Source organism: Cephus cinctus, unplaced genomic scaffold (assembly GCF_000341935.2).
Source record: "Cephus cinctus unplaced genomic scaffold, Ccin1 Ccin1_scaffold0805, whole genome shotgun sequence".
In the NCBI taxonomy this organism is placed as follows: domain Eukaryota; kingdom Metazoa; phylum Arthropoda; class Insecta; order Hymenoptera; family Cephidae; genus Cephus; species Cephus cinctus.
In genome coordinates, this window is record NW_014333402.1 from 650,251 (window position 1) to 677,323 (window position 27,073).

At 37.1% G+C, this 27,073-nt stretch overlaps 7 protein-coding genes across 14 annotated transcripts; 4 read left to right on the forward strand and 3 right to left on the reverse strand.

The window, feature by feature from the left end:
- Positions 1 to 81: 81 nt before the first annotated feature.
- On the forward strand, positions 82 to 2,321 carry LOC107270554. Of its 2 annotated transcripts, XM_015745662.2 has the most exons (4): positions 82 to 702; positions 1,322 to 1,459; positions 1,862 to 1,950; positions 2,037 to 2,321. In XM_015745662.2, exons 1-4 carry the CDS (start codon positions 687 to 689, stop codon positions 2,148 to 2,150), a joined length of 357 nt encoding a protein of 118 aa, XP_015601148.1. In that variant the 5' UTR covers positions 82 to 686; the 3' UTR covers positions 2,151 to 2,321. The 2 variants fall into 2 exon arrangements, with proteins under 2 accessions (XP_015601148.1, XP_015601147.2); XM_015745661.2 differs by lacking the exon at positions 82 to 702 and having other exon boundaries at positions 1,243 to 1,459.
- On the reverse strand, positions 1,199 to 7,736 carry LOC107270540 (nuclear pore complex protein Nup160 homolog). Its single transcript, XM_015745636.2, has 14 exons — positions 7,528 to 7,736; positions 7,058 to 7,371; positions 6,872 to 6,989; positions 6,283 to 6,815; positions 5,277 to 6,080; positions 4,766 to 5,196; positions 4,482 to 4,703; positions 3,715 to 4,397; positions 3,303 to 3,647; positions 3,041 to 3,223; positions 2,806 to 2,972; positions 2,479 to 2,712; positions 2,303 to 2,406; positions 1,199 to 1,375 (listed from the first exon to the last, which is right to left on the reverse strand). Exons 1-13 carry the CDS (start codon positions 7,610 to 7,612, stop codon positions 2,305 to 2,307), a joined length of 4,221 nt encoding a protein of 1,406 aa, XP_015601122.1. The 5' UTR covers positions 7,613 to 7,736; the 3' UTR covers positions 1,199 to 1,375; positions 2,303 to 2,304.
- A 55-nt stretch (positions 7,737 to 7,791) lies between these two features.
- On the forward strand, positions 7,792 to 10,209 carry LOC107270613 (solute carrier family 35 member E3). Of its 2 annotated transcripts, none has more exons than XM_025087943.1 (5): positions 7,792 to 8,584; positions 8,787 to 8,939; positions 9,016 to 9,098; positions 9,224 to 9,366; positions 9,427 to 10,209. In XM_025087943.1, exons 1-5 carry the CDS (start codon positions 8,093 to 8,095, stop codon positions 9,486 to 9,488), a joined length of 933 nt encoding a protein of 310 aa, XP_024943711.1. In that variant the 5' UTR covers positions 7,792 to 8,092; the 3' UTR covers positions 9,489 to 10,209. The 2 variants fall into 2 exon arrangements, with proteins under 2 accessions (XP_024943711.1, XP_015601262.1); XM_015745776.2 differs by having other exon boundaries at positions 7,793 to 8,584; positions 9,224 to 9,362.
- Positions 10,210 to 10,530: 321 nt separating this feature from the next.
- LOC107270610 (ruvB-like 1) lies at positions 10,531 to 12,286 on the forward strand. Its single transcript, XM_015745770.2, has 3 exons — positions 10,531 to 10,789; positions 10,870 to 11,545; positions 11,615 to 12,286. Exons 1-3 carry the CDS (start codon positions 10,649 to 10,651, stop codon positions 12,166 to 12,168), a joined length of 1,371 nt encoding a protein of 456 aa, XP_015601256.1. The 5' UTR covers positions 10,531 to 10,648; the 3' UTR covers positions 12,169 to 12,286.
- Positions 12,287 to 12,561: 275 nt separating this feature from the next.
- LOC107270609 (glycine dehydrogenase (decarboxylating), mitochondrial) lies at positions 12,562 to 17,547 on the forward strand. Of its 2 annotated transcripts, XM_015745767.2 has the most exons (10): positions 12,562 to 13,013; positions 13,137 to 13,215; positions 13,997 to 14,132; positions 14,243 to 14,633; positions 14,705 to 15,225; positions 15,308 to 15,590; positions 15,663 to 16,312; positions 16,431 to 16,894; positions 16,969 to 17,114; positions 17,195 to 17,547. In XM_015745767.2, the coding sequence occupies exons 1-10, from the start codon at positions 12,807 to 12,809 to the stop codon at positions 17,303 to 17,305; spliced, it is 2,988 nt and encodes a 995-aa protein (XP_015601253.1). In that variant the 5' UTR covers positions 12,562 to 12,806; the 3' UTR covers positions 17,306 to 17,547. The 2 variants fall into 2 exon arrangements, with proteins under 2 accessions (XP_015601253.1, XP_024943697.1); XM_025087929.1 differs by lacking the exons at positions 12,562 to 13,013; positions 13,137 to 13,215 and adding an exon at positions 13,288 to 13,525.
- On the reverse strand, positions 17,513 to 20,423 carry LOC107270611 (HMG box-containing protein 4). Of its 5 annotated transcripts, XM_015745774.2 has the most exons (6): positions 20,148 to 20,423; positions 18,812 to 19,291; positions 18,720 to 18,751; positions 18,540 to 18,615; positions 18,261 to 18,446; positions 17,513 to 18,180 (listed from the first exon to the last, which is right to left on the reverse strand). In XM_015745774.2, exons 1-6 carry the CDS (start codon positions 20,266 to 20,268, stop codon positions 17,768 to 17,770), a joined length of 1,308 nt encoding a protein of 435 aa, XP_015601260.1. In that variant the 5' UTR covers positions 20,269 to 20,423; the 3' UTR covers positions 17,513 to 17,767. The 5 variants fall into 5 exon arrangements, with proteins under 5 accessions (XP_015601260.1, XP_015601259.1, XP_015601258.1 ...); XM_015745773.2 differs by having other exon boundaries at positions 18,720 to 19,285; XM_015745772.2 differs by having other exon boundaries at positions 18,720 to 19,291.
- Positions 20,424 to 20,807: 384 nt separating this feature from the next.
- LOC107270614 (U3 small nucleolar ribonucleoprotein protein IMP4) lies at positions 20,808 to 22,556 on the reverse strand. Its single transcript, XM_015745777.2, has one exon. The coding sequence runs from the start codon at positions 21,789 to 21,791 to the stop codon at positions 20,856 to 20,858; it is 936 nt and encodes a 311-aa protein (XP_015601263.1). The 5' UTR covers positions 21,792 to 22,556; the 3' UTR covers positions 20,808 to 20,855.
- Between the last annotated feature and the right edge of the window lie 4,517 nt (positions 22,557 to 27,073).

Below are 27,073 nucleotides of genomic sequence, written 5' to 3' on the forward strand. Positions count from 1 at the left end.
AATTCAATGAAAAACTGAATATTCTAAAGATATTTTTAAAATAATTCCTAAATAAGTATAGTACGATATTTCAATTCAAAATTATACTGCAGTAAATATAAAAACAATATAATTAAATCTTTCCTGATAAATTGTATCCTTAAAATAATTGAGTTTAGTGCTGCACTTGCCATTAACCGCTATAAAATATGAAATTAAACTGGATGAGATAATTATAAAATAAAGTAAAATATTGATATGAGATTATTAATTGAATATCTTTACCATGAGTCAACTATGGGACATTTTATGAGAAAGTTTTTACTGGAAGAAAGAAACTGTTCTACAAACGTAAATGCATACTAAATAATGTAAAATACAATCTAGTGAATATAGCTCATGAATGAACTATAGTCCTAGAGCCCTAAACGGAATTATCTAAAATTTAGATAAAGACAATCATCACGACTGATTCTCTATCGTATAGTAGCAACGAACCTTTGACTTTATTTATCTTTTATAAGTGAAAAATAAAGCAAATATCGTAATGCTTAAATCAAATTGAACACAAAATCTTGTCTTATTCTGGCTTTCCTTGGCAGATTATAGTTGTACGTTTCAATAAAACTGTGATATTTGCAAAGCAATAACATTTCGTAATCCATTCATTGTTTCTGATACTGCGAGGAAATACAAAACGTAACAAAATGTACCTATTTTGGGGTGAGTATAGACTTATCATTCGTTAGACTTTATATAAATGTTATAGCAGACTGAGTATGATATATGGATACTCCTCTGTTTAGATTGCGATCAATGCTGCAAGGAAATTGAACAAAACAGTATATTTCTAAGGGTTCTCAATGCTACGTGGAATTGTATATATATGTATAAAAATAAAAAACAATTTTACCATAAGATTAGATTGAAATATTTCTGTACATGTATACAAAGTCATCGAGCTCGTTTTTCTTCGTGTATAGTATAAATTTTTGAAGATAGAACGTAAGAACGTAACTTGATGATACTTAATGAATGTTGATATAACCGTTATACTTTTCTGAGACTATATCTTAAATGTAAATCTTGTTTAAAAAGTATCGCGTATAACATCGCGTGAAGATGTGAATAGTATACAAAAATTATAAAAATTTAATGACGAAAGGTGCAAGAAAAGCAGCCTAATTTGGCCAGCAAATTAAATAATTAATGATGTATGTACTTGTAAACTTTCTATTGTGTTAAAAGGAACGTAAACGACTTATGGTTCTGTTAGTCCAAAATATTTTAAATATTTTCATATGTATGATTAATCTAAACACAAGTGTTTGTATCTTTGCAGGTGACGGGTTCAGTGATGGAAAACAATCCACTGATCTCTCAATTCCTCTTGCTTCTGTAATAATAAGAAATAAAAATATGACAAGGGAAATCAATGTACCTGGTCATGATATTTATTACAAACACTGGTTTCATAGCGGTTTGTAACGTTTTCCAAACTCTATGAAAATAATTAACTACTTTAAAAAGCATTGACATTTCGAGATATAAAAATATTATATCTGAAATACATGTGGAACATCTTAACTGTCATAAATATTTCCAAATATTTCTTATTATTATTCTTGCTTTATCTGAACAACCTTGCATGTGATATTTATGTTTCATTACAAGTAACATCGACAACTAGGATAATTGTAAAAAATGAATTTCAATCTAACAATGTTTCACTCTATGGTGGATCCCAGTAAGTGATTAGGCTACACTTGTAAAAAGAATTTTGTTAATATATCACACATTGACTAACGTAATTAATATTAATCAAAAATTAATCTCTCATTATGAAAGACAATTTTGAAAATAACTAACTATAATTTTTCAGAGACAGAGGTAAAGCAACATTATTTATCAGCATCCGTCGTACTACCTATTGGTTCAATGTTTATGTTGGCTGTAGTGGTACTTCTTATGGTAAAGAACTTTTTGAAATTAGATTCTAATAATAAAAAACTGATCTTCGTTTTGTGGATGAATGGTTAATAAGAAACCATTTTTAGGTGCTATTCAAACGATGTCCTAACATGATAACTGCGATCGCAGCTGGACTTCTTGCTACAATGATTATATTTGTAATAATGTTCTCAGTCAAACAAACGCCTATTTATTCTTGATTAGACTAATCAAAGTATAACATCAGTTCATCATATCAGTATCATTATAGGGCCTTTTAAAAATCATATAAAATATGTAACTGAATTATACCCAACTGATAAATATTATTTAAGATAAAGAACATTTGCACGAAATATTAGATATAACATACCGTTAGCAGTTGCTACTCATAATTTTGTTTGTAATCATATCCTTTGAAACCCGAACAACTGTTTCAATATACGTATCCAATGTTTGCTTCAACTCCTTGTAACTCTGAAACAGAAAAAGATAATTGTTGTCAATTTAAGTAAAGAATTTTACATTAGTCATACAACAAAACTTAACCTCAATATATACAGGATCATCCAAACTGGCATTTTCCAATTCGAGTAATAGTAACTCTAAGGTATTAAGAGGTAACCACGTAGCAGGGGCTGTTGGCAACAATGCAGTTTCTAATCCAAAATATTCTTTGCCAATTCCCAATATTGCTTTTATGTAGTCCACGGCCAATTCTGTAGCTTCCAAAAGTCGGCCTGTGCTCAGTATAAGCCGTAAAAGTTCAGCAGGATTGCGCTTCTGTAATATAAGATAACAAATACATTTTTAATTTCATAATCCGCCGGAAAATCTTCTTGGTATTATTTAATGTAACGTTAAGAATGACTTTACTTTGTAAAATGACAACAGCCAATGTGGTATAAAAGCACCGAGTCTAAGTAGTTTTCTAGCAATTCCTTTATGCAATTCGCTACTTCTCTCCTGTTCGTGTTTGAGTGTAAGGTGCTCCAATAATTTCCAAGCAACATTTGTTACATTGGAATCTGACATACCTAGATCTGAACGAGAACATATGAAATGTAATATAAATATAATCATTGATATGCAGTAATACAAAAATATTTACCGAAGATATCATTCTGAACAAGCCAGTCCCAAGCATTGCGGTCATCATATTGACTAAGTCTGACGCAATGAGAAGCTAAACTTTCTAGTACCGAACTTTTCGAAACATTAAAAAGATCGCATAAATGTAAAGCTGTGGTATAAAGGCCGACACTAGACAAAATAACAATCAATTCGGCCGGGGCTGTTGAATAAATATAATTAATCATTTTAATCATTCTAAATTTATAATTATAACAATACTATTAGACGAAGGTACTCACTGGCTTGTGTAATAGTCTGTATTTCGGAATTCAATTTGGATAATTTCAATCTAGCCTCAACTATATAGAACTCTTTTTTGATGTCCTTCAATTCCAAAACTTCCACTTGCTTTTGAACTTTGTAATGCAGAACGTCTTTACCGTCTATACTCCTTTTTTTATTTGATGTTGTATCGTTGGAAAACGTTTGATCAACCACGGGCCTAACAATCCATCGATATTTCTCTTGCACAAGGTGTAAAGAATTGATACAAGCTAATAAGCATTGTGATTGTTTTGAAATGATTGGAGCCGTGAAGGACTCTTGGCCAAGACGCATAGATTGTTCATACATGACAGAAGCAGCTGAAAAAAATTCATACATTGAATAATTAATCTTGCGATGAAATTTTTCTTCTAATCTTTGATTTACCTTTTCTTACGTTTCCTTTGTTTATGTGAAAACTGTATAAAAAGTTGTAATAATTATTTTCCACAAGATCGACGCTCCTTGCACGACTCTCTACTATTCTCTCCAGATCGTCATACATTTCCACATACGGAAAAGAGACAAGGTCGACTAAATTTTTTCGTTCAAATAATGTAACGACTAATTGTCTCAAGCAATCGACTCTGCGAGCAGCATCAGGATTGGCATTCAGACAATGATATGCTTCAGTATGGTGTCCTAACTTCAAGTGTTGCGTAAATATTACGGAATGGAGCGTTGGTAAATTTGGATCATCCTTTTCAGCGACAATTATAGCTGTTTCAGCCAATTCAATAATGCAGCCAGAAATATTGTGTTGATCGAATAGTTCAATTACTCTGAGATAATAATGAACCAAAGCACTGCTTTCTGACATTGCCTCGGATTCCAGTAGTGTATCAGCCAAAAAAGGATCAGTAAGGATACCATTGGATGCTCTCAAAAATTGATCACAAGCCTTTTGGGCATCACCCATTTCCAAGAGAGCGACTGCCAGGATGAATTTCCTCGAGGCGCTATTCCATTCGCACCAGGTACTCAAGAGTCTTACGTATTCCTGGACTAATAGGAATTGACAGCTAGATAATAGCCACTTAGGAAACAAGAAGTTGCCAGAAATAGGCCAGCTATTTAAATTAGTCAAGGAATCTGTTCCATAAGTGTTACAAATATTATGATGAATTAAAGGTACTTTGCTTGCAAAAGGATACACCAATTGAGCGATGAGTGTGACATACTTTAGCATTCCATAATGCCATGGGACGAGGCCAGTTATATCTAGGTTTGTACAAGCCATAAGATTGTGAGCATGCTTTGCTCCAGAACTTTGTATAAACAATTCAAGGAGGCACATTAAACGTTGTTGTCTTTGTATGGAATTGATTCTGCACTCTGGTAATTTTAGCAATGCCAAACGTTGCACGCTGTTTTCGCTGTAAACAATAGCGGTTGCATTAAGAGAAAATTCATTTACTATGAGGATAAGATTTCTTACATTAAACTTTGCGATGAAGCCGAAGGAGCAGGAGTTTCACATATCCACATGACGGCATGATAGGCTTGAGTAAGTACAACAGTTCTTGGCGCGGATGCCGATTTTATAGAATGTAATGATCTTGAATCGAACGCTTCCGGTCGACTTAATACGATTTGTTGTAACATTAAGAGATTTCTACAAATAGAGAATCTCAAGCGTGTAATTTGTGTTACACTCTGAGCCACCGTAGAGATGCCTAATTGACTCCCAAACAAATGACTAACATTAAGAAGCATCTTCGAAGCTTCGCTATTCTGTTCCAACTGCATTTTATTTGGCTGACCAAGATCATACATCAGTGCTTCTAAGAGCATGGCCATTGCACTTGATATATCTTTGATACTCTTCATCTTTTGATATAAATCTGATTGGAAATTGAATTCTAAAAGCTGTCAAAAATGTATATATGTACATTAATATATTTGCATGGATTTACATGGAAATTTTCATAATGACAACCACTACTTACAGGATCTTCGGGATCTAATATTAACCGTGACAGTAAATCATCTACTATCATATCCGGACTCTTCAAATGGTACAACTCTCTTTGAATACTTGTTTTGAGCTCCTCCGACAATTGTTCTTCCAGCATTGCTATTGTTGACATCAAAGTGATCAAATCTTGACAGACGTCTTCGTTTTGTGATAAGACTGGTGTTGTTTTAAATCGACTGACATAGGCATTGTCATTGCATAACATCAAATGTTCCAAGGCCTCCATTGGCCGTAGAAGAGAGAAGGATGATTTTTTTAATAGTACAGCACCATAAACGCCGGGCAATAACAATAGTCCAACAGGTTTGGTACCATTGGCGTGATACTGGATGACGCATGAGTAAAATTTTGACCAGCAACGATTAGCGATTTCTAAGTAATCTTCATCCGTCATTTCGTACTCCATAACTTCTGCTCGAATTTCAGATTCCACGGCCATGCAAACGCGTTCTTTTATTAGGGATGGCGAGTAAGTCATGTGACCAGCCAGATTTGATCTTCTGTAGATGCTGAGAGCCCTTGTAATATCGGCCAAAGAGAATTGACCAGGGTGAAAGATGTACTTGACATATGCTTGTCGTGGATCTGTTCCAGGATCGGTAACGATATAATCTCTGTCTAGTGGCTGCTCCAAAACAGCTGTTTCCCATTCTGAATTGATTTGAGAACCATTCAGTGACAACTGGGCGTGAGTTACAGCTACAGTATCCATGTCAGTTGTACGCCACACTGCCCATAATCGAGTAGTAGTGAATGAAAAATCAACTAAGTGTTGCTACGAATAATATAAGCGATACATCCATTATATGTTTGCTCGAATGATAAATAGTATAATATAAAAGTATGAAATAATAATAGTTTTATTTTGATTGAGTATATATATCTTTACCTTATTCCATTTTACTTATATATCACAAAATATATAAGGTCTATGTAGAGAGTGAGATGCAAAGGTTGTAAAAATAAATTTTACTCACGTCTGGTGCAAATCTTGTACATATCCTGATGAATTTGAATACTCCAGCCTGTTGTATAGGTTGCAAAATACTGAATTCACATCCTGTTCCGAATTTCAAATATGTTCCTAAGTATAGTTCACCATCTTTACCCCCTACAACTTTCCTTAGCATGTGCGCTTGAGCACCTTGAGAGGCTACTCTGTTGTCGATTGCAACGTCTGCTACTGCTATGCACTGAGCTTTATTGCAAGACCACATTCGCACGTTGCCTTCGCGGCACAAGGCAAATAAGTAAGTGTCATTGCCGCATGTATGTATAACAAGAGCCATAGCAACATGGCCTTCGTAGTTACGGCCTCTTAAGGCCGTGGCTATTCCACTAAGGAATCGGGGTACGATTGAGTCTTGTTTTAATTCACTTGAATGTACCATTCCTGTCACTGTATCAAGTCGCAGCAAGAGAATAGTCCCAGAGTTGTAGGCTAGCGCAAAGAGCGCCTCTTCTTGTGGAAGCGTGAGCCATGATGCTGCGGCATGTGGTACTGGCGAATCTAAAGAAAATATTGAATGAGTTACTTTGTAAAGGAGTTACAAATTAATGACTTACTTGTCGTTCCAGCACTTGTAATAATATGGAATGTTTGAGGATCTCTAGCAGCTTGAACGGATGCCTCGCTAAGAATTGACTGAACACTAAGATCAGGATGCGCTCCCAATAAATGTTCCTGAACATGAATGGTTATAATGTATAAATAGTATTGCAAAGAAGATAACATGTAACTCTATGACTTACCTGTCTGTGTATTTTATCTGGATGTGGAAATGTGAGCTTATGAACAGTAGATACAGTAACAACGAGTATTATTACAGAATTTACTGTTTCATGAATTGATATTCCATCTAGGATCGGAGTATCAGTGAATTTGTATCTAACTCTACAATTTGCAAGATTCACGTCTAAACTGTGTTCAACAAGCTCTAAAACATCATGGGAAATGCGCCAATAAATGAAACGATTACGAGTGTAATGTCTAGTGCTGTCTTTGTACGAATAGCCTCCAGCTCTTTCTGGTACTTTGATATCTTGCAAAGTACTTTGACTTCCTCCTGCACAACAAAATATATAATTCAGATGAAGACATAGAAGAAGAAGAATCAAATATAATTCTATGAACAACGTTATTTTATTATTAACTATGTATAATAAATATTAGCCGGAACATATCCAGGTTTTGGTTATGTTATGTTATATTAACTACTTGCCAGTGTTTAATGTAATTTCATTCCACTTTTCCGGCAACGTCTGGTCGGGCACCACTTCACGATATCCCAATGGAAATTCGGGCATCTTCCTTTTATTATTATTTCCTTTAAGTGACACGATTAATATTACAGTTTAACAGTCAGTAAATATCGTGAATATATTAAACCGTTGTACATACATCCCCGTGGGTAGGGGTGGGTACAATATACAAGAATAGTTCAATAATTGACCACGAGGGATAGAAATCCCGCCATCCCGGCGTTGTCATGGCAACTTCCGTATTGCAAAATGGTGGAAAGTATTTGATGCAGCAGCATAAGCGTAATCGCTGTCAGATACGTAATAACCTGCATTGTGTGCTATATAGTGGCATTTACGACTGCATCGCGTGAATGCTATTTTCTTGTATAGACATACAATGGATTTTAGAATTCTTAGCTGATTTATCGATAATTCTTGAACGGCAGCACTGCAGCCGGCTAATATGTAGTCTAACCACAAAATAATTTGTATAAATTGAGATATAAAAATTAATATTAAACATCCATAACGTGAACTGTCATAATGAATAAAATAACCATAACGACGTTTTATTTAGTATTAAATATAATTTTTTCTATTGTTATCGTTTTACTCAACAAATGGTTGTATGTTCATATTGGATTTCCAAATGTGACATTGTCAATGATCCATTTTATCGTCACATTTGTTGGTTTAGTAATTTGTGAAAAAATGGACGTTTTTTGTATAAAAGATGTTGCTATAAAAGATATGCTTCTGATTGCTATGACTTTTTGTGGATTTGTTGTTTTAACAAATCTGAGTTTGGCGCATAATACTGTCGGCACTTATCAAGTTGCCAAGATGCTTACTACTCCGTGCGTTATTATAATGCAAATTATATTTTATAAAAAGCATTTTAGTATACTTGTTAAGTTAACTTTAATTCCAATTACATTGGGTGTAATTATCAATTTTTATTATGATCTACACTTTAATGTCTTGGGGACAATTTATGCAACACTGGGCGTGCTTGTTACATCTTTATATCAAGTTGTATGACATTTTTTTTCATTAAAAACCATTTGTAAGAAGACTAAGAATATGTAATGTAACTAAATAATGTTCAATTTTAGATTTTATAAGAATCGGGATTATGCTTTGGATAAAGTACCATAGTTATAGTCATATTATTCTTTGTCTTCTATATACACTGTCAAATATCTACCAGTGACTTATTTGTTTATATTAATTACAGTGGGTGAACAGGAAGCAAAGAGAATTTCAAATGGATCCAATGCAACTCTTGTATTATCAGGCACCATTATCAGCAGCAATGCTCTTTGTTATAGTACCATTCTTGGAACCAATTGGAAATACTCTTACCCATGAATGGTCATTTTTGGATGCTGTAAGCATGAACCAACATGAAGTTATAAGGAATGTACGATACAATCCATTTGACTTTTAACGTTGATTATTTTCAGATGATGGTATTATTATCCAGTATCGTTGCATTCTTTGTTAATTTAACATCCTATTGGATAATAGGATATATGTCTCCTCTAACGTATCCTTTGAAAAATCTAATATACAACTATGCAATCCTGCTTTGTTAATATAATTAAAAATATGATAACGCAGTTTAGTAAATAGAGTAGTATAAATATTTTCCTCATTAGCCATTGATATCAGTTATAACATGGTTGGACATTCCAAATTCTGCCTACTTCTTTTAGGTGGTAGCATAATATTTCATGAATCACTAGCAATAAATCAACTGATTGGTATCACATTGACATTGGTTGGAATCATCCTTTATGCTCATGTGAAGGCAAGTACGTGTTTAAAAATGGTTTACATCATATAATTTCATAGGCAAACTCAATTTTTTTTAGATGAAGGACAACGACTCTACGGTATCGGAGTCAACATTAGAAGAAGGAAAGCCTCTGCATAAGCGCTAAATTTTGTACAAATAATCTCGATTGAAAGCATTGTAAATAGACTATTTTCTTTTCATTATAAATTTTATCACAATTTTTTTATTTCTATTAAGATATCTTTATAAATTGATTATGAATTTTTCTACCATTTGTGAGAAAACGTAATGGTTCGTAGACATCTAGCGGAATATCGAGTATCACGTAGTTTACGCACACTAGAGTCCCTCTAGTAAGAGTCCGGCCAATGGTGGGGCTTGTTAGTGATTGGCTCCGCCATAGTCTGGGCTCTTTCCGGAATAGAATGGTGTGTGTGAATACATATATCGGAGCATTCCAGAGCATTCGTATTGTATATTGTGCGTAATTTAATGGCAGAGTGAGGTTCAACAGTGTTTTTCAGGAGAAAACATCATATACTCGCCTAGGAGACAATATAACTCTTCTACAACTGGAAAGCATAGACAGTAATTTTGAATCATGAATTGTAAAAAGATCATGGGCTGGTTTGTATGTTACATTTTAACGTATTAAGGTAGTTTGATGATAAACGGTGTTTCCAGAATGTTTTAAATCACTAAACTAAGAAATATTTTGTCATCAAAGCAATGCAATTTTCTACTGCTTTTTAATAAGGTTTATATTTACCACCAATCAATGTTTAATCACAGAAATAATGACGGTTACTCAGATGTTTTTTGAAAATTTCTTTTACACAATAAAAACAGATCATCTTAACAAGAGTTGATGTTTAATTTACCTCGCAAACCTCTTCTTTTCTTTACTGTTTAATTAAACAAAAATAATAATGTGTTATACCTATACGTATGACATTCACTGCTTTCAGCGCAAATTATAAATTGTTAGGTTTACTTGAAATTGTACACATTGTTTGAACGCACCAGTTCTAAATGTTGATATTTCCATGAGGATCTAAAACTATTTTTATATAGAGTTTGTAATGAATTTAACACATATAATAATTTGAAAAACCACGCGCAATGTCACGTTGGCGCCAAACAAGCCCAGAATATGGCGTCCCTTCCGGGTGTTGGCCAGACTCTTACTAGAGGGACTCTAACGCACACCAAATGTGTCGCATGACAACGGTGCCAAACAAATTCTGTCTTCTACACGTTTTTCTTCATAAGAAATTTCATTAATTGTATTTAACGTCATGAAGATTGAAGAAGTAAAGAGTACGGCTAAGACACAGAGGATTTCGGCACATACTCATATCAAAGGACTTGGACTTGACGAAAATGGCACAGCTATTCAGATGGCTGCCGGTCTTGTTGGCCAAGAATTAGCCCGAGAGGTTAAAAAGATAATTTCACTGAGTTCATGTATGAATTTTATGTAATCTTGTATTTAAACAGAATTTTAAACTTTATGTAGGCGGCTGGTGTGGTTGTTGATATGATAAAATCGAAAAAAATGGCTGGCCGTGCAGTATTGCTTGCTGGCCCACCTGGAACAGGAAAAACAGCAATTGCCCTTGCGATAGCTCAGGAACTTGGTAATAAAGTGCCTTTTTGTCCAATGGTAGGATCTGAAGTATACAGTTCTGAAATAAAGAAAACAGAAGTACTCATGGAAAACTTCAGAAGAGCTATTGGCTTGAGAATAAAAGAGACAAAAGAAGTTTACGAGGGTGAAGTAACTGAACTCACCCCCATTGAGACAGAAAATCCTATGGGTGGATATGGTAAAACAGTATCTCATGTAGTAATTGGCTTAAAAACTGCAAAAGGCACAAAGCAATTAAAGTTAGATCCATCAATTTATGAATCTCTGCAAAAAGAAAAAGTTGAAACAGGGGATGTAATTTATATCGAAGCAAACAGTGGAGCTGTTAAGAGACAAGGTCGAAGCGACAATTTTGCAACCGAATTTGATTTAGAAGCAGAAGAATATGTACCATTACCCAAAGGTGATGTGCACAAAAAGAAAGAAGTTATCCAGGATGTTACACTGCATGATTTAGATGTTGCAAATGCAAAACCACAAGGTGGCCAAGATATAATGTCAATGATGGGTCAACTGATGAAACCAAAGAAGACAGAGATTACTGGTAAGTTTAATTAAGATACTACAATAGATTTGTCTTATACAAAAAAATCATCATAATTTTTCGTTATAGATAAGCTACGAAAGGAAATCAATAAAGTTGTAAACAAGTACATCGATCAAGGTATTGCAGAATTAGTACCAGGTGTACTCTTCATAGATGAAGTTCATATGCTAGATATTGAAACTTTTACTTATCTTCATCGAGCGTTGGAAAGTGCAATAGCACCGATTGTAATTTTTGCAACAAATAGAGGCCGATGCGTGATCAGAGGCACTGAGGATATTTCTTCACCACATGGAATACCTCTTGATTTATTGGATAGACTCTTGATTATACGAACATTGCCTTACTCCAGAGTAGAAATAGAACAGATAGTTAAACTGAGAGCTACTACTGAAGGACTCCAGGTTGAAGATGAGGCTCTATCCACTCTGGGCGAGTTAGGCACAAAAACTACTCTCAGATACGTCGTCCAACTTTTAACACCTGCTGCATTAACCGCGAAGGTAAATGGCAGAACAACAATAAAGAAAGAAGATGTTGAGGAAGTGGGAACACTTTTCTTGGATGCCAAATCATCGGCAAAAATTCTTACACAGAATAAAGATAAATTTATGAAGTGAAACGTAACATTGCATGTTATCTCGCTAACTATGGAAACATCAAATTATTGTTACCCACAGCAGGTACTTGTATTGACCATGTTCCAATAAATGTCATTTTTTTTCACAAATTTACCAATATGATACTTTTTTTCTTTAAGTATATTATTTTACTATAACTCTAGATTAATGATAAATAATAATTATGCATTTCACTGATGACGTCCAAGAATATTGTTACTTGCGAAATAAGACGTCAATAAAACGTTTAATTTTTGTTTCTCGCTTAGTCTAATATTTCTTATACTAAGGTCTGTAAATAAACACCAGGGGTTCAAAACTATATCAATTAATTAGAAAGATAAATTTTTATGTAATTTCTATTAATTTCAGAATAAAAATGAGCCAAAAATAAAAATTTAATATTGTCTTAGAACTCATTCTATAAGTCAGTCAGGGTTAAGAAAGTTCAACTTGTAATCGGAGAATTATGACATCATCGCGTGATACCATTTCACGTGAGTATAAAATCTCAGCTTATTTCTAACTTTTCTTAGTTTAAAGCTGCTACGGAAAAGAAGAGAAACAAAGCAGCAGACGCGGGTTTTGCTACGTCGTCTTTGAGTGTACAAAACTTTATAGTTGCACATTGGTAAAAGATGCAGTGCGCTTTGAAAATTTTAAAAGGCACAAAACTTCTGGGCGTACAAAATAATGTGAACCAATATTCCCGCGGTTTAGTGTTGAGCAGTGTTCGCGCTACTAATTTGGAAAAATTGTTCCCGAATAGGGATGAATTTCAAACGAGACATATTGGTCCACGAGAACATGATCAATATGAGATGTTAAAATCGATCGGATATAAGGTAAACAATATTAAAAAAGTTATTTACTGTTTTATCTACAATAAATAAATAATTAATTATTATTCTATCTGCAATAAATAATTACTATAGATACCAGCATCATATTTTTTTTTATTTACTTAGACGCTTGAAGAACTGACCGAGACTGCGGTTCCGGCGAATATCCGCCGAAAAGAAGATTTGGATATTGAAGGTCCAGTGAGTAAGTAATGAGTGCAATTAATTGATACTTGTTATAATTGTCTCTAAAGAGTATTAAAGTTTCAATCGATACCTTCATTCAGTGTATTCATGGCTTTCTTACGCGCATGTTATTATTGAGATAAAGTCTTGCTAAACGTGACGGCTCACGAGACCTTTCAAAGCAATATTTCTGAACTGAAAGAAGCGATAACCCCGAGAAGTAATAAAACGATAATGAAATAGGAGTGATAAACAGTAATTTAAAGGACAAATGCGGATATCGCAACCTTCATATAGAAGCAGTACTGTAACAATGGATTTAATGCTATGTATGTTTATATAATTGTACAACCTCAATATCGTTTTCGATTAACATAAATGAATTATAATATTCGATCATAAATTAATTTTCATAAAGCTACAAAATTGATTGTTCTTTATGAAGAACATATTTCTTCACAAGGAACATGAAAGTCTAAAAATTTGTTTCATCATCAGTAATAATCCTCACGTGAGTTTCACTCTCGACGCACGAGATTTACCCCAACTGAAGATTAAATATTCCACAACCGATAACTTTTTTCTCGTAAGCAATGTTAGTATCTGAGGTCGAAGGTCAGAGCATATTCTGAAATGTGCATTGACGTGATATCTCTGATATACATATAAAATCAGGGATAAATCTCTTTTGAATATTTTTTGCTTCTCTTTCGTTAATTAACATTAGCCACTTATAATCATGTAGTATTTAATTGTTTATGGAGATTCTTTTGATTACACACATGTACACAATTTTTTAGCTGAATATGAACTCATAAAGAGAATCCGTGAAATTTCGGAAAAGAATGACATATGGCGCACCTATATCGGAATGGGTTATCATAATTGCTGTGTCCCACATACCATCATGAGAAACATTTTTGAAAATCCTGGATGGTAAGATTTGCTGTATAATCAGTTATCAGTATCAAGAAAATGAAAAAATCAGTTCTTATATTAAGTCCAAAAATGTATAAATAAATTTACGCAAACCACCTCTCAATTAGGACAACCCAGTACACCCCTTATCAGCCTGAAATTTCACAAGGTCGTCTAGAAGGTCTGATAAACTATCAAACAATGATCTGCGACTTGACTGGAATGGAAGTAGCGAATGCATCGCTTTTAGACGAAGGAACAGCAGCAGCTGAAGCCCTAGCTCTAGCTTATAGACAAAATAAACGCAAGAACTTATTTATCTCGGATAAAGTACATCCACAAACTGTCAGTGTTATAGCAACGCGAGCCACATCATTAGGATTGACTTACGAAGTTGGAGATGTCTTTAAAATTGAATTCAGTGCCAAAGATATTGCTGGGATTCTTATTCAATATCCAGACACTACAGGATCCATTGACAATTTTACAAACGTAGTAAAGAATGCCCATGCCAATGGTGTAAGTATTTTAGATGTTGATTATTTATATAGAAAAAAAAGGATAATATTTATATTAAAATATTTTTTCAGACTCTTGTCTGCGCAGCTACTGATTTGTTATCCTTAGCTATCCTGAAACCACCTAGTAAATTCGACGTTGACATATGTGTGGGAACCAGTCAGCGCTTTGGTGTTCCTCTAGGATATGGTGGACCTCATGCAGGTTTCTTTGCATGTCGTCAAAAATTAGTACGTCTAATGCCTGGTAGAATGATTGGTGTATCGAGAGACGCTAATGGAAACGACGCATATCGTCTCGCTCTTCAAACTCGGGAACAACATATTCGTCGTGATAAAGCAACCAGTAATATTTGCACGGCACAAGCATTATTGGCGAACATGTCTGCCATGTATGCAGTCTATCATGGTCCTCAGGGTATAAAGGACATTGCCTCTAGAGTTCATAATTTAACCCTGGTCCTTGGTAAAGGCTTGGAAAAAGCTGGTAATAAGATCCACAATGAATATTTCTTTGACACAATAACAGTGTCGCCTAAACATTCTTGGGACACTGTAAAAAAAAATGCTGAGCAAGCTAAAATAAATCTAAGGTAACAAATCAATGTACAAAAAATTATTGTGCTATTAAAATAACAATTTTGGCATTAAGTTTCTTGTATAATACAATTGTAGATACAATACTGATGGGTCCATTGGTATAACTCTTGATGAGACAACTTCTATAGAAGATGTGAATGACCTTTTGAAAGTATTTCAAGCAAATGTGACTGTCAATGATATTCTCAAGGATGACGACGCCAGTAAGAGAAGCATAAGTGAATCCCCGTTCAAGCGTACGACTCCTTACTTGCAGCACCCTGTTTTTAATATACATCATTCAGAAACAAGGATTGTGCGTTACATGAAGGCTTTAGAGAACAAGGATGTTTCTCTCGTACACAGTATGATTCCTTTGGTTAGCACTATTCATATATGACATAGATTCTTAATGGACGAATTGTAATCATTTTATTAATTTCTTTATCAGGGATCCTGTACAATGAAATTAAATTCCACAACAGAAATGATGCCTTGCAGTATGCGTGGCTTTACAGATATTCATCCATTTGCTCCTGTCGAACAAACTAATGGCTACCTGCAATTATTCTCTGAATTGGAAAAGGATCTGTGTGCCATTACTGGTTATGATAATATAAGTTTTCAACCTAATAGTGGAGCCCAGGGTGAATATGCTGGCTTGAGAGCAATTCAGTGCTATCATGAATCCCAGGGAAATGCTCACAGACAAGTTTGTCTTATACCAATATCTGCTCATGGTACAAATCCTGCCTCTGCACAAATGGCAGGAATGCAGGTGGAACCAATTTTTGTGCGTAAGGATGGATCAGTGGACACTGCGCACTTGAACGAGATGATTACCAAGCATAAACAAAATTTATCCTGTTTAATGATCACATATCCTTCGACTAATGGAGTATTTGAAGAGACTATAGGGGACGTGTGTGAGATGGTGCATGAAGCAGGCGGACAGGTGTATCTAGATGGTGCTAACATGAATGCCCAAGTAGGACTTTGTAGACCTGGTGACTATGGTAGCGATGTATCACATCTTAATTTACATAAAACCTTTTGTATTCCTCATGGTGGCGGTGGACCTGGTATGGGACCAATTGGAGTGTAAGTATTATTGATTCTGAACTGAAGTCCCCTTTTATGCTGGCCTTCAGGAAAGCGAACGGTCGGGGATTTAAAAAACTCTATTGCATTTAGCTCTAATTTGTATAATTAATTTTAGGAAAAAACATCTTGCACCGTTTCTCCCTAGTCATCCAGTAATAGATCCTTTGTCACCTAAAGTAGATAACAGACAGAATTACGGTGCAGTGTCTGCTGCTCCTTATGGATCATCAGCAATTCTACCTATTTCATGGGCTTATATTAAAATGATGGGGCCCAAGGGGCTTCGTAAGGCTACTCAAGTAGCTATACTTAATGCAAATTATATGAGCAAAAAACTAGAGAAGCATTATAAAACTTTGTACAAGGGTAAAACTGGATTAGTGGCACATGAATTTATTTTGGATATAAGGGATTTGAAAAAGACTGCAAATATCGAAGCTGCTGATGTTGCTAAAAGACTGATGGATTATGGTTTCCATGCACCTACAATGAGTTGGCCAGTGGCTGGAACTCTTATGATAGAACCGACTGAATCTGAGGATAAAGGAGAATTGGATAGATTCTGCGAAGCATTGATTTGTGAGTTTCAACTTGTTTTATGTAATAATGAACAGTTGAGTTCTATTTTAACCATAAAAAAACCTATCCTTTAGATATAAGAAAAGAGATTCAAGATATCGAAGATGGAAAATTGGATGCCAGTATTAATCCTCTAAAAATGGCGCCACATACTCAGGAACAGGTCATCAGTTCGAAATGGAACCGACCGTATTCGCGAGAACTGGCTGCTTTTCCTGCTGTACGTATTAAATCGTTGAAGACAGTAAAAATTGTTAAATTTATTAATATCGATTATATAATTAAAATACTTTTTTTCAGCCATTTGTAAAAGGTAGCACAAAAATTTGGCCCAGTGTGGGAAGAATAGATGATATTTATGGAGATAAAAACTTATTCTGTACCTGTCCACCGATTTTACCTGAACAATAATTGTACACTACACCTACATTAATCTGTAAATATTTATTATTAATTTTAATACTTTTTCAATTGAAAATCAGTATAGACATTATTCGTTAAATAAGTATACAAGAATTTTCATACTCATCCATCGAATCCGCCCGTAGTTGTAACTACTTATGCATTATAACTCATGACAAAGAATTAATGAAAATAATAAAACTTTACGATACACAATTGTATGAAATACAAGATATATTTTTGATAACATATCTAGTGACATTTTAATTACATATTATGTAATAACATTACACATTGAGTGCACTGTCTCTACGACACAAGGCAGCGTATGACAAACAATCAAAATTGACGAGTGAGCCATCGTCATGATTTAAAGTTTTTCAAACTTGTTCGTGAATCGAGACCACCGTATTGAACAGTGGAACATATGTTAAGTGGTTTAAAAAAGATATTCTTAATCTAATATGAAATTTACAGACCAGGCATTATATATGCAATATTGTCGAGCATTTGTGAGAGTGTCTCTGGATTAGCACCATCGGTTCCAGATACCTGCTGCGTAAGACAAATTAAAGGACCTAAGGCACAGAGTAGCGAGTCCAATAAAACCGATAGGCTGCCTGAAACCGCTATCTGGCCTTCGTGTTCCTTCAATCGCTCACCTATTATTGTTAGACTCTCACCGAGTAACTTAAGATGAGCGGCAACGTCAACAGGTTGCGTTCCAACGACCTTATACATTCCTGTACCAATGACAGGTTCGTTTACAAGGTCTTTGCCACCGCGACTAGTCGGTGGAGATACTGGAACATTTCCTACAACGGATGGTACTCCTAATTGAATAGTTTTCTTTGAAGACGAAGGTTTGCTTTCCTTTCCATTTCCTGTAATTTCAAGGGTCTTGAAGATTATTATTCCATACAACTGATATATTGCTTTCAGATGCTATTCATTTGGCACTTACCAATTTTATTAATGAATTTCTTACGCGAGGCTGGAGGTGGCATTTTCCAAACAGACTCATCCTTGGGTGCAGGAGGCACGTGAGGTTTGGCTGCTAAGCGTTTTGCACGTCTACGCCAGTTGTACTTCTCTAGATTTGGTACTGTAGCCCAAAGTTCTCCTAGTCGCTTAGAAATTGCTGCAAAATCTGATGACAGAGTTAAGCACGTGGATGAAGTTTAGTTACGGTGGTAATTTTTTAATAAATTCACAGTGTATAATATGTATATTATATACTTACCCATGTACGGACACTTTTCTAGAAGCTCCTGTCGTATCTCCTTGGCCCATAACATATATGCTGTGAATCTTGTTTTCTACAATGAAATAGGCAACGATGTGATCCAGTGTTATATTGTATTTGATGCAGAATTGGCTGTTTTGTTTGAATATCATCAGGATAGTTGTTAATAATACATACACCCTTGTCCTTGCGCTGCGCCTTCATTCTACCTATAATTTTTCCATCTTTGATAATCAATTTTTTCTTGCACTTTTCAAGCATATACAGACTGTTTGCCTGAGACGGAGTAGACTCCTGTCCAGGAGGTTCCAGTCTCCGGAATCCTGTCTCTCGGTCGTCGATCATCAGAGGATCCACTTCGTCCTCGCTTGCTGACTCCATGCTGAACCTCTCATCCTCGTGCATCTCACCAGCATCGTCCGAATCTGATCCTGAGGATTGCCCTTCATTGTCTGACAAGGGTTCTGCTTTAATCCTTTGATGCACCACATTAGAGCCTGAGTTTTTTCTTGGACGTGGTGTGTGTCCTTGATGACCAGAGTGACCCTGTGCCATTTGATGGTGTTGTTGTTGCTGTTGCTGCTGCTGCTGAGTCTCGTATCGATCAAGTAATTGCTGTGTCTGGAGTTGTTGAGCTTTCTGACGCTTGTATTTACTGTCCGCCAAATCATCAGGTGACTCAAAGTCCATGAGCTTTGAGGACTTTTTCCGTACTCGACCGCTACGGGATATACCCGTCACTTCTAAATCTGAAAGGTAAGGCCGACTGCATCTTGCCAAGAAAGAGTAAGAGTCCAAAATACTTGGCAATTGATAACTACTTGCCCAAGTATCATTAACATTCCAAAAGAACTATGCAAGATACTTATAAAACTCCAAGAATAAAAACTACTAATCTTACAAAGAATAGTTTTACTAACTGCATTGTTTTTTAGAGTAGAAACAAAACCAAAATACTCTACAAAAACATTCTCTACTTTCAATACGAGTATCAAAATTGGAATAAGAAATCTTTGTTTCGAGTACGTAACAGATAGGATAAGAAAATTTGATGGGAAATCATATAAAGTGGAAAAATATATATAATATATTAATATCAAATATGTAATGTAATACATTATAAAAAATTCTTCACATAATTAAGGAATATAAAAATCATATTCAAGATGAATACAGTGAGGCACACAGAGAACAAGACATTAAGAAACATAATAAATGTTTCAAAACTACTCTTGCTAATAGTATCAAGTGTTGTAATTACAAGTTTCAAAGAGGGGAATATTCAATGACGCCAATTATGTATTTTGGTAGTATAATTTAAGTCATTCCTGCCGGGTGTATCTCCGGGTACTTCGAAAGACGTCAAATCTTCATATACTATCCACGGGCCCACCATACAAGATATTTAGTACTAAATGTTGCCGCATTATGAGATCGGCGCTAGCTGTACGAATGACGCTACGTAAATATTGCAGAAATATTTTCTAGTTTCTAATGAATATCTGCGAATCATGCGACAGAATGCATAAAAATGCAGCACTCTAGTATGCACGATGCGATAAAACTAACAACTGTGTGGTAAATATGGCTAAGAACTTGTCTCACCGTCGGTTTTCTGACGTTTGGGGGACACGAACAAGTCCATTGCGCCGCTCAGCTGCTCGGAGTGTTTCTTGCGCCGCGGGGTCTTCTCAGATTTCGCGGGCTTACGAATTTCAGCTTGCATGATGCTTCACGCGGTCGATGATATAAATAAGAAATCACTTGACTAGATTTTCCGATTATTTAACATGTACCGCAACACGACAACTAGTCTAATTTATTAACGCAACCTTTTTAAAAACAACTGCAACGGAGATATTCACAGTGCACTGCGCATGGCGGATGGAACCATATAAAGCGCGGGATGTGCCAACGTATACAAATGGCCGGAATAGTAAGTTTGAAATTCAAATTAAATCACTAAGGGCCAATTCCACACTGTGGTTTATTTTATAATAGTTATCTTCGAAACCGAAGTATCTATCTATCTATATCACGGAAGTAGACTAATTACTTGTTACATTGTAGAATTTCTAATTATGTAAGAGATTACGAAATTGAGGAAATAAGAACTTCATATCTAAGTCCGGTTTTACGTAATCATTATTTTTTTAAAAGATCGTTGAGATAACCATATGTAATCATTATAAAGAAAACATCATGTAGAGTATACTTAAACAATATTTTTGGTTTAAAATTTAGTGTATTGAGTGAAAGAAAGGAAACTGGATATAGAAATCAAAGTTTTATTAAAATATATTTCTTCACAATTTAAATATCATCCTCCTGTTGCCATCCATCATCATCTGACAAAAATCTTCTCTTATGACTTGTATTCATATATGGTCTCAAAGCCCATTCTGTATCTGCAGTATTAACACTGTCCAGAGTTCCTAATTTAATTTGATATAATTTTAATTGAAACCTTGGCCCAACTTCTGATAATTCAATATCTTTTCCATTCACTTTCTTATAGGTATGGTGTCGGAATGATATATAGTCATCATGATTGGCAAAAGTGATAATTCTTTTGCTGTCTTCCTTTGGTACAGGAAACAAGAACTTCAGAATACTCATAGTCCTGTGTCCTAATTTTGTTTTAAAATTATGAAAAATCAAATGAGGGTACTGCTCTGACATTGTTCCAATATCTGGAATGTCATGTCGCATAACTACATCAGACATTGTGAAATATGCTGTGGGGCCATATGGTAGATGACATATGACAAGGGAATCAGGAACACCTCGATGCTCATGAACGATAATAAAGTCTGTGACATCATTAGCACGGCACGCATGGATCAATTGCTTCATTTCGTAATTACCACGGTTCATTCTTTGGGAATTAGGAAATATAAGTCGTAACTCCTTAACGAACATCTTCAGTCGAGAACTAGGATCCCGAGACGTAGTGATAACAATTTTGGGATCCTCTACGCCAGCCCAGCGATACTCATCGTCTTCGTTAGATGCTAGGGCCCCACCCTCTTCCGTACCAATTGCTACAGCTAGTTCTGGTCCAGCATCTTCCCATTCTATCTTCTTTTGCAAAGAAAGGGCTGTTCTCCTTAAATCTGGATGGATCGGCACGTTCTCTTCAAGACTGCGTTTTATCCTGTCCTTTTTCTCTTGGATACTCTTTAACTTGTCTTGCACTGCTTTTCGATAGAGATATTCTCTTCTTAGCCTTGCTTGTCTTCGTAACATCTTCGTTCACGAGTTTATATGACTTTTCGAAACAAAAAACAGTCTGCACAATGCAAGACAAGCACGTCCTAACTAAATGCTGTCACTTAGGTTATGTTCAACAACACGTGTTGTGTTTCATTATGGCCTCCTATTTCAGTTTATACTTGCTAGGTGGATAAAACGATATTAATTATCATTTATAGGTAACGTGTCTACTAGAGGTAAAATAATTGCTGCCAATATATTATTCGCCATAAATCAGAATAAATGATAAATTATACAGATTTTGACATTTACTAATGAGCTTTTATCAGTAATATAGACTCTGCAAGAAATTAACAATAAAAATGGTACTTAAAAGATTCGTGCTTGACTTCTTTGTTTGATAATTATATCCCACTTCACTAATTATATGTTTATTCAATAAATTTTGAATTAGTAAACCACTATTAACGTCGATTAACAAGCACTAAGAAAAATTGCAATTAGTCAAGTAATTTCCTATATTTTCACATGAGATTAAAGCCTAAGCAGCAATTATTTACGAACTAAGCGAAAAATTCGCAAGATGTCAGGGCGATGCGCAAATTCCACGGATCAAAGACGTCGAGAATCAGCGTGCGCTCGCTGAGAATCCCGTGTGTCGTGTGTGCGACGTCGCCCGCCTTCTAGGTGGAAAATCGTCAAATTTCTACGTTATCCGAATATTTACGACGTGCGCGGTCGCGATCACGGGGATCGCCGTAATCTAACACGTTCCCCGGTAGTGAGTTTTTGCCCTGAGGTGACGTAGTTCCACGATAAACCGACAGTGTACGTAGGCCGATCGGAGCGAACGGCGTTTTGACGGGTCGCTGCCTCAGTCTTTTTTAGCGTGGCGGCCATATTTCTCATCGTCACATGCAACCTGTTGTTTTGAAAGCGTGGAGAAGACGGAGCGAGCGCGAAGGCGCATCCTGCTGATCACCAAGAGCCGGCACCCGACATCACCATCGCACCTACTGGACGTCTTCCGCCAAAGGGTCTCACCGCAGGATGAACGGGTGAGCTTTTCGACCAACTGAGTAAATTATCGACAGCCAGACGAAGAGCTAGGGAGCGCCCGAGCGAGAGAGTCAATTCAACCAAGCGTCCTGGTACTGCTGATGCTCGCGTTGCTAAAAATGTCCAGGGTGCCAATCAAAATAGCGAAATCCGAGTCACATTAACTTCATGTAGAACAAGAAAGAAAGACAGAGAGCCAGAGTAGTAATAAGCAGAGTTGTTATTACCAAAAATAAACGAGACTAAGGGTTAAACCTTACCCTCAGGAAACCGTTAAAACAAATTTTTAAACATATGATTGACTTCTCAGTCATTCCTCTACTGTTACCTTTACTTAGTCTTGATAGTTTGACTCTTGGCATGTCCACGTGTACTTCGTGTACTCGCAGCCTACCGTACGTCGTTCGCTGCTCCTGCGTAGAACAGCGAGACGATAGCACGTGACTGAGTTCAGCATAGGGATGAATGTAGCGAGGGTGCAGAATCTTCGAGTGATCGTCACAACGTTCCACAGAAAAGAGATGAGTTTCCATTTGGAAATACGAATAAGCTAGATTGATCTTAACAGAGTCGTATTGACTCAATATTTTTACTTAAAAAAATTAGTCCTTTCATCTGATCGCATTCGACTCTACGGTCGGTATTTCACGACGCTGTCGAATCCTGCTTGAATTTTGCACTGTTGCCGCCCGTTATCAACGAACGGTCACTACCTCGCAGTAGCAGAAAGGTCGTGACTGATAGCGCCGAATCTTACCGCTTGGCTACCATAGGTGGATAAACAAAACCCATATATGTACATACGTACATACGTATGCTATATATAAGAATCAATCGATTGTTTCTGACAGTTTGGGCCTTGTTTCTACTAAGTAATATTATGGTATACAGTTGAATATGCGTGTCTGTTATTTACAGGTACAGTGAAGGCACAGATAGAGTAACGTCCTGGACGTGTATATTAATATGTATAAGAAATTGGAGCAGATTGGCCGTCGTGAATTCCAGCGTGGTTATTTTAGCAATATATAACATGCTTTAATACGACGAAATTAACCTAATGCGATGTCGTCATGCGCCTCGAATAATACACCAGCCTAAGCCTAATGGGCAATAACCTTGGCACGAACAGTACCACATCGTAATACGATTTATTGAGTCAGCAGAGATTCACCAGGTCCACAACGTACGGTATCTTCCAGGTTAATGGTGGATGTTCAATATATGGTCTTCAATCTGCCACCAGTTGAACGAAGAGCAATATTCAATAGTTTAGTGATATTAGGAGGCAGCGATACGAACCGTAGATTGACGTTCAAGAACCCCATGGATTTTATATATTATTGGTAAGAGAAGGCGTGGCAGTAGACAGTAAGCTATTGAAACGTTAATCTCAGAGTTATCTCAGTTTCTCCTGGTGAATTTCCTCCTGGAGTCAAAGCTGTTGCTGTGCGTATGTTATTCAAGATACGGATGTTTATCAGGTACCTAAGCCACCCATAGACTTTAAGATGATCCAAGGGAAGGTTTCGGATGATGTTTATCTGACAATTCTACCTCCTAGCTACCTAGGTCGATCCAAGGTGACCTCCCTACCAATGGGAACATGATATTATCAACTCTCTCTCCCTTTCTTGTCGCTTCCCCATGCTTTCTATCTCGCCGCCATTATAGATTGCCACTTCGCTGATGAGCGGCTGGCGAACATAGTGCTTACGACTTGCGATAACGAGCGACAGCACTTTATTTTCAATAGCGATGGACAACTCATGGTGCCGGATCCACTAGGATGCACCAGGTCAGGTCAGCCCAGAGTGGTATTATATCGGAGATGAGAGAGAATAGCGACGAGTATATATATATCCATATATATATATATATATATATATATATATATATATATATATATATATATTACATAAAAAAAGAGAGTGGACAGGAAAAATAACATACATGCATATACCTGTGGACAGGTGCACTACGAGGTCTCGTGAGTAAAGTGCATGGTATTCGGAACAGGGGATGGTTACGGTCTGACCAGGACGGTGGTAGAAAGAAATCAATGCAACTCGATTGACACTAGTCAGCAGGGTACGGGTGCATTGCATTCATCGGTATAATCGGCCGGCGCTGCAGGCACCGTCGGAATGGGCTTCAGAGAGAGGGGGAGAGGGATGCTGCGGGGATGCATCAAAAAGTTGAATCGTCGGACGTGCAGCGATGCATCGGTAATGCACCCATCGCAGGCTCCGGGGCCAATTTACTTCTGGAGAGTGGGAAGGCTTGAGAGAGGGAGAGAGAGAAAGAGAGATAGAGAGAGAGAGAGAGAGAGAGAGAGAGATAGAGAGAGAGAATGAACTCCCTACTGTGCTCTGGCTTGGTCCGTGTATCAGCAATTACTGGGCATTCATGCTACGGATGCACTGTGCCTTTCTCTCTCTATCTCCCCCCCCCTTTCCCTCTCCCTATCTTTCTCTCCAACACACTCTCACTCACTCTCTGCTATATTGTTCCCGTATAGTCGCAAATGCACGCACCCACGCACCCTGGAGGAGAGAAACGTCCCAAAATCATAATTATGGCCTCGCGGGTCCAGGAATTCGTGTTTGATTATCATAGAGACCGTTTTCAAATATTACATACGTGCATACGCAATACCCTGCATTGCCTCTGTACGTATACCAAATATCTAGGTACATATTCATTTTGTCTACATACGAATACTCATTCATTCATACGATTCGTGAAGCAGACGTACCTTTTACTTGCATCTGGTTAATTTTCCACGTAGCGAAGATTCTTTTTTTTTTTTTAATTCGTTTAATAGAAAATGAAAATGGGAATCCATGCCACTGTAATGCCCGGTGCTGTATTATCCAGTATCACTGATGCTGCACTCACGTGCCTATACTCAGGATTTCTTATGCTGCGCCTTAACGACGTCGTTTTGACGATAATAGACTGTGGCATTTTGCCATGAAGCCGAAGCGGGCGTAACAAGCACGTCTCCCGCTGGAATAATCCTGGTATACGTTGACCACGCGCCGTTCGGCCGTTTCGTCGTGTGTGACATCCCTTTAGGATCAGCGTCTCTCGGTGCTATCTATCGTGAAAGCACATGTAAGGATCTACTAGAAAAATAAATTGTTACAGGTCGAGTGAGGTTATGTGTCTTATTGTTAGTTGCGGTTGTCGAAAGTAGACGAGAGTTGGGTTCGATGAGCCGTCGACAAAAAGTTCCCGGCATTCCCCTGCGTGGGAAATATATTTCCGTGTGGGTATATATAAGGGTTTCTGTGGGTGTGGGGGGGGGGGGCGGGGGTGAAGTGGAAAATAGAATGCCAAGGAGACGCCATATTGCCTGAGTCTTGGAAGATTCGAATCTGAGCGATGCTTTTAGCGCTTTTAGGGACATTCTACGGGCGTTTCTCTCTACCTCTCCCTTGGGGTGGTTGCACGATAGCTCAGGGGGTGAAAATGGAAAGCTAAGAAGAGAAAGGGTGTCTTTATACGGTACGGGGTGTATATGACGACGCGTACCGGTAAAAGTTCGTTTAATGAATTCGAAATTGAATGTCTACTGTGTTTTTAGCCTGGCAATGGCCTGTATCATATGATTATCGGCAAAGGCCCTGGATATTCTGTATCTGTCCTCTTATCAGGCTAGCCAATATATATATTGTGACGTGATTTTTCGAATCACGGTTCTAAGGCGGCTCCGCTTACCGATACAGATAACGTTCTCGATTTCTGGTTCCCTTCGGGTCGCCACCCTGCTCAGAAGCTGCGCTCTCGGGTTGATTCGTATAGTTATGTCAAGGCTCTCGTAAGATTTCGTTATTGTTGAGTTGAGGTCGAGGTGCTCGAATCTGCCGTGGGGAGAGAGTCTCGACGTACCGAGTTGCCCGGCAGAGGAGAGTACCCGACGGAGACGTCTCCACGGACCGGCAGAAGCCCGGGTGAGATACCGGCGCCCCGCTGGAGGTGGGCAAAGGGCTGTAGAGCGGGTGGAGGTAGTTTTGATACGGTTAAGGGCAGGGGAGGAACCTCCTGCCCGAGTTAAGGACGTGGTGCCCAGCTGTCGCCCGATGCCCTGGGGAAGCGGCCGTGGAGGATCTCCACAGATTACGTACCGATTCGCTAAAGAACGCTCTCGATTTGGTTTAAAGGGACGACTCGAAGGAGATAGAAGAGTTATCGGTTATAAAGCTCTCGACCAATCAGAATGATTAGTTCTCGGATTTGGCTATTGTCAA